Below are 4,436 nucleotides of genomic sequence, written 5' to 3'. Positions count from 1 at the left end.
TTTTTTTTTCTTGCCATCAAATATTGCAAGAACACTTTGTGAAATTACAGAATTATTCTAATTGCTTTACTGATTTTCTGATGTTTCCTGGTCATAAAAGTGTCTGGGTCAGTGGTTGTTGGCACCTGCTGGTCACGTGGTTCTTCAGCAGTCAGCCAAAAATCAATCAATCAATCAATCAATATCTACTGTATCCAGCCTCTCCGCGAGAATGACAGACTCGCTTAAGTTTTCAAGAAATCTTTAACTGACATTGACATCCGTTCAAAATGTTAAACATCTGAACGCATTAAACCGATAGAGTAAAAAAAAGCTAAATAAATTGAAGTCATTTTAGTGACGCCTTGCAGATTATTTGTCCCACTCAAATGACGGCACTAGTGAACTGAACATTGCTAACATTTCAACAGCTTCAGTAAAAATGCAGTATATATATACACAATGTACCATCCGAATCGAAGCATTTTATTTTCCAGGTGTCCACTGCGCTGCACTTACCAGTCGCTTGCTGTAGCGCGGCTTTGGACCGTCCATTGTCAGAATGAAGACTCACGCGCAGCCCGGTGCAAGTGGCGCGCCAGCGAACACGCTTCTGTCTGTTTATCGCGTTTGAAATAACCGCTCCAACTGTGTTTGATGGTCACTTTATTTCAGTGTCCGTTTAACGATACGTTACCTGAATACCTTTTAGAACTCGTCAGGAGGTTCGTTCACACAGAAGCGGGTTTAACGATTTCAGCGTGTTCTTTAATACTACAAAACCATTGTATTATAATCTCACACAAAAAGTGAAAAGGGCAGGTTATTACAACAACCATGAAAGCTTGTCAAGCTAAGCGCTGCTGAGGGTAACGTTAGAGAACGAGCATCAGCACCAACCGCTAACCTGCCGAGAAACAGTCGTAAAAATATTAAACTTACAAAGCGATATGGGGTCTTGCTTATACATACGGCTTATATGTACAACGTCTAATATTGCAGTCAACCATAAGGAGTGCGGCGAGAAATGATGAACGTATATTTATCGAGTAACACACGCTAATCCCGGTTCAAGTTTCTAATGAAACCGTATTTCCACAAGACTTAAACTCGGGCTCACAGGGGGAAATCCAGCGGTTAAAATAGTCCTCGTGTATTTTTTTTTACTATTAAAATATGCACTCCGACTAGACTCGTCTAGTAACTTTTCTATTCTAAGTGAAAGTAAGCATTATTTAGACAGCTCCACTGTGTGAATTCACGACAAAGTTAATGTAGTACATCATTCGCCGCCATTTTCACATCGTCACAAAAACACCACGAAGTAAGACCCGCCCGTTACTGGTTCAGCATCCAATCACGAACACATGCGACGCCCTCGCCTTTGCGCTCATTGGTTAGAGTCGCTGTCACTTCACTGGGAGGCGGCACTAAGAGGAAATAATTGTACACGTGACCAAAGGAGCCACACTCTCATTGGCTGGAGTTGCATGCCGATCAACGGAGCTACACAAAGACTGGTTTACATGTGCTGGAAGCGTCGCGTTGCCAACCAATCAAATATTAAATATCAACACGCTCACTCAGTTTTAGGAACATTTCTGCAACCATTTTTTAAATCCTTACGAGTAATATGATTATTGAAAAAAAATACCTTTTTTCTTCCGTGGCTTGACGTACCATCGCCTGCGGACGTCCAGTCCATGACTTGACTGTCTAAAGCTCTCGCTTGGGTCGTCTGGTGAAATAAATCTACATTTCTTTCGAATTAGCCCAGTGACAGTGAACTAACTTCACATAAGATCTTCATTAAGTCCTCGACTTAATTCTTTGAGTCCAATAAACTGTCTTGAAAAAACTGTACACATTGAATTGTTGGTAACCCAGCACAGTAACTCCGCATGGTGGAACTTACTTTTCGTTTAACACAAGCGATCAGGAAGTAGTTGCTGATTGGCCAGCCATCAGCTAACGCGCAGCCCCTCATTGAACTAAACAGCTGTCGATAACTACACCCTCAAAACCAACGGCAGCAGAAACCTTTCTCTCTAAATACAAATAACAATGATTTACTATTTTAACTTTTTAAACACAGATTTTATACAACACCGGTCTTTTAATCACAATTACTCAGTCTAAACAACTCAAGCCAGACTACTGTAGAGTTAAACTCAAGTGTCTCCAGAATACAGAGTTATACTATTATCACGTACATAAAAGAAAATACCAGCTAAACATACGAAATAAATCAACTAAGTGCTACTCATCTACACTAAATAAGCAAATGGTCAGTAAAGACAGAACCATATTTACCCTCAATGAAAAACTTAAAATAATTTGGACTAAGCTGGCCAACCAGGCTGGACGACCAGTTAAAACCAGCCAACCAACTTAAGCTGGTTTTAGCTGTTTATTTTTTTCAGCAGAGATGTATTGTTTATCATAAGTTCCTAGAAAACAATTAATTAAATAAAAGCAATATTTCATACCACAGCCCTAAAATGAACAGATAGCTTGCATATCACATTTTACCGTGATGCCTCTAACAGTGCAAGGCCAACTGATAAGACAGGAAAAACATAAAAGACAAAAAAAGTGGGGAAATTAGATGAACAAGCACTGGAAGACATGTTGTGTGTGTAGGGATGTTTTGAGTTCATCAGCACTAAGTTGCTTCTCTTGATTCTTTATAAAAGCATGACTTGGAAAAGTAGACAACCTCTTCACCTGGAAAAAGGCAGGACGTTACTCACAAATAGCATGCCGTTTTATGAACTTAGTTTTATGAATGCTTACCTTGGCGTTTATGTCAGCCAGCTGTACACCAGAGAACCACAGATGACCCAAAAAATTGTGCAACACACCATGATCATCATTTTCTTCTACAAAGGTGTAAGTGGGCAGCCAGTGACAGCATGATAATGATATAATGATAGTGGCAGAAAGCAAGAGGAAAGAATGATTGGGAAAGAGATTTGGAAGGTGTCGAGAACAGACATATAGAGATGAGGTTGAAATTATGAGGGAGAAACAGAGGACATCGATACATGAAGAAAAACAGAAGATGGATGAACAATAAAAATAAAAAATGCAGTGAGAAAAATAAAATGCTTTTTGAGAATCTTAGCAAATGAAAATATACTATAAGTGAAAGTGTCAATTATTATATGACACAATTGTTGCTCATAATTTCCCAGCTCACCCTCCGTGCTTCTTGTTGGAACTTGGCAGCCTTTTTGGTGTCAGCCACAGCTCTTTCCACAAAACCCACTGACTGGTCCATGTTGCTCTCAATCCTGTCAATCATGCTTCCCTGTTGATAAATGAGAACAAAATGGTGTCCAACAGCAGTTTTAATCATAAGGACTCCAAAATACAGCTATAGCTTTGCTGTATTCTCCTGAGAAGACAAACACATATACCTGATTCTCCACCAGCATTGCAATGTCCACAAACATGTCATGCAACTCTTTTATGCTGCTCTCCAGTCGCATAATATATTTGTGTCGTGCCTCAATCTCACTTAGTGCCTGTTTTGATATCCCAGAGTCCATAATCTATAGAAAAGGAGAAAGTGTTTAAAAAATAAACATACATTACTATTTAAAAGGTTGGGGTCATTTAAGTTTTTTAAAATACATCTCTTATGCTCACCAAGGCAGCATTTATTTGATTAATATTGTGAATAATATTATTACAATTAAAAAAACTGTTTTATATTTTAAAATATAATTTATTCTTGTGATGCACAATTGAATTTTTAAGAATGCTCAAGAAACATTTTCTATTATTATCAATGTTGAAAACAGTTGTGCTGGCTAAAATTTTTAAACTGGGATAATTATTTTCAGGATTATTTAATGAATAGAAAATCAAAATAACAAAATAACAGATTTTATTTTATATAGAATTTGTATTTACAGTAACAATGTACAAGTCTTTAATAACACTTTTCAGCAATTTAATGCGTCCTTGATGAATAAAAGCATACATTTCTTAAAACATTTTTTTTTTACAAATTACACGCAAGATATATTTTTACAACAAAACATCACACATCAATGTCACACAAAATCACTCACTCCTGCTGTGAATACTGCAGCGTTTCCTCCATCCAGCATTTCCTCCAGTTCTTCATCAGTAGTGGCTTTGCCAGTTGTAAGACAGGATCCAACACTGGCCCTTAAACATGCATTGTGATCACTGACTTGATTTTTTATTTTTTTTATTCAACCCTAAAGAAGGTCTGTGTATGTTGTTTGTTACTCACTGATCTCCAGCTCTAAACTCCACTTGGGCTTCATTATATTTGGTCATCAACTCTACAAACTTCTTAGCAAGAATGGCATGCTACAGTGGGAGATAAACACTGTATAAATAAAACACAAACTACTTGTGGAAATCCATGTGGATTTGTAACGCTGAGTCAGAGGCGTGCGGATCCATTTGCAGCTTTT

At 37.8% G+C, this 4,436-nt stretch overlaps 1 protein-coding gene across 1 annotated transcript in view; it reads right to left on the bottom strand.

Annotated features, from left to right (window-relative positions):
• Positions 1-2,081: 2,081 nt before the first annotated feature.
• LOC107556789 (syntaxin-3-like) overlaps positions 2,082-4,436 on the bottom strand; it is a 6,595-nt gene continuing 4,240 nt past the window's right edge. The window contains exons 5-10 of the mRNA XM_016239994.1: positions 4,250-4,329; positions 4,062-4,161; positions 3,402-3,536; positions 3,182-3,292; positions 2,776-2,861; positions 2,082-2,706 (exon numbers count right to left, since the gene is read on the bottom strand). Of these exons, the coding sequence (XP_016095480.1) occupies positions 2,784-2,861; positions 3,182-3,292; positions 3,402-3,536; positions 4,062-4,161; positions 4,250-4,329 (504 nt within the window). The 3' untranslated portion in view covers positions 2,082-2,706; positions 2,776-2,783. The remainder of the gene's footprint in view (positions 2,707-2,775; positions 2,862-3,181; positions 3,293-3,401; positions 3,537-4,061; positions 4,162-4,249; positions 4,330-4,436) is intronic.

This window comes from Sinocyclocheilus grahami, unplaced genomic scaffold (genome assembly GCF_001515645.1).
Source record: "Sinocyclocheilus grahami isolate Dianchi unplaced genomic scaffold, SAMN03320097.WGS_v1.1 scaffold579.1, whole genome shotgun sequence".
Lineage (NCBI taxonomy): Eukaryota > Metazoa > Chordata > Actinopteri > Cypriniformes > Cyprinidae > Sinocyclocheilus > Sinocyclocheilus grahami.
This window is presented reverse-complemented; position numbering and strand designations above follow the sequence as displayed.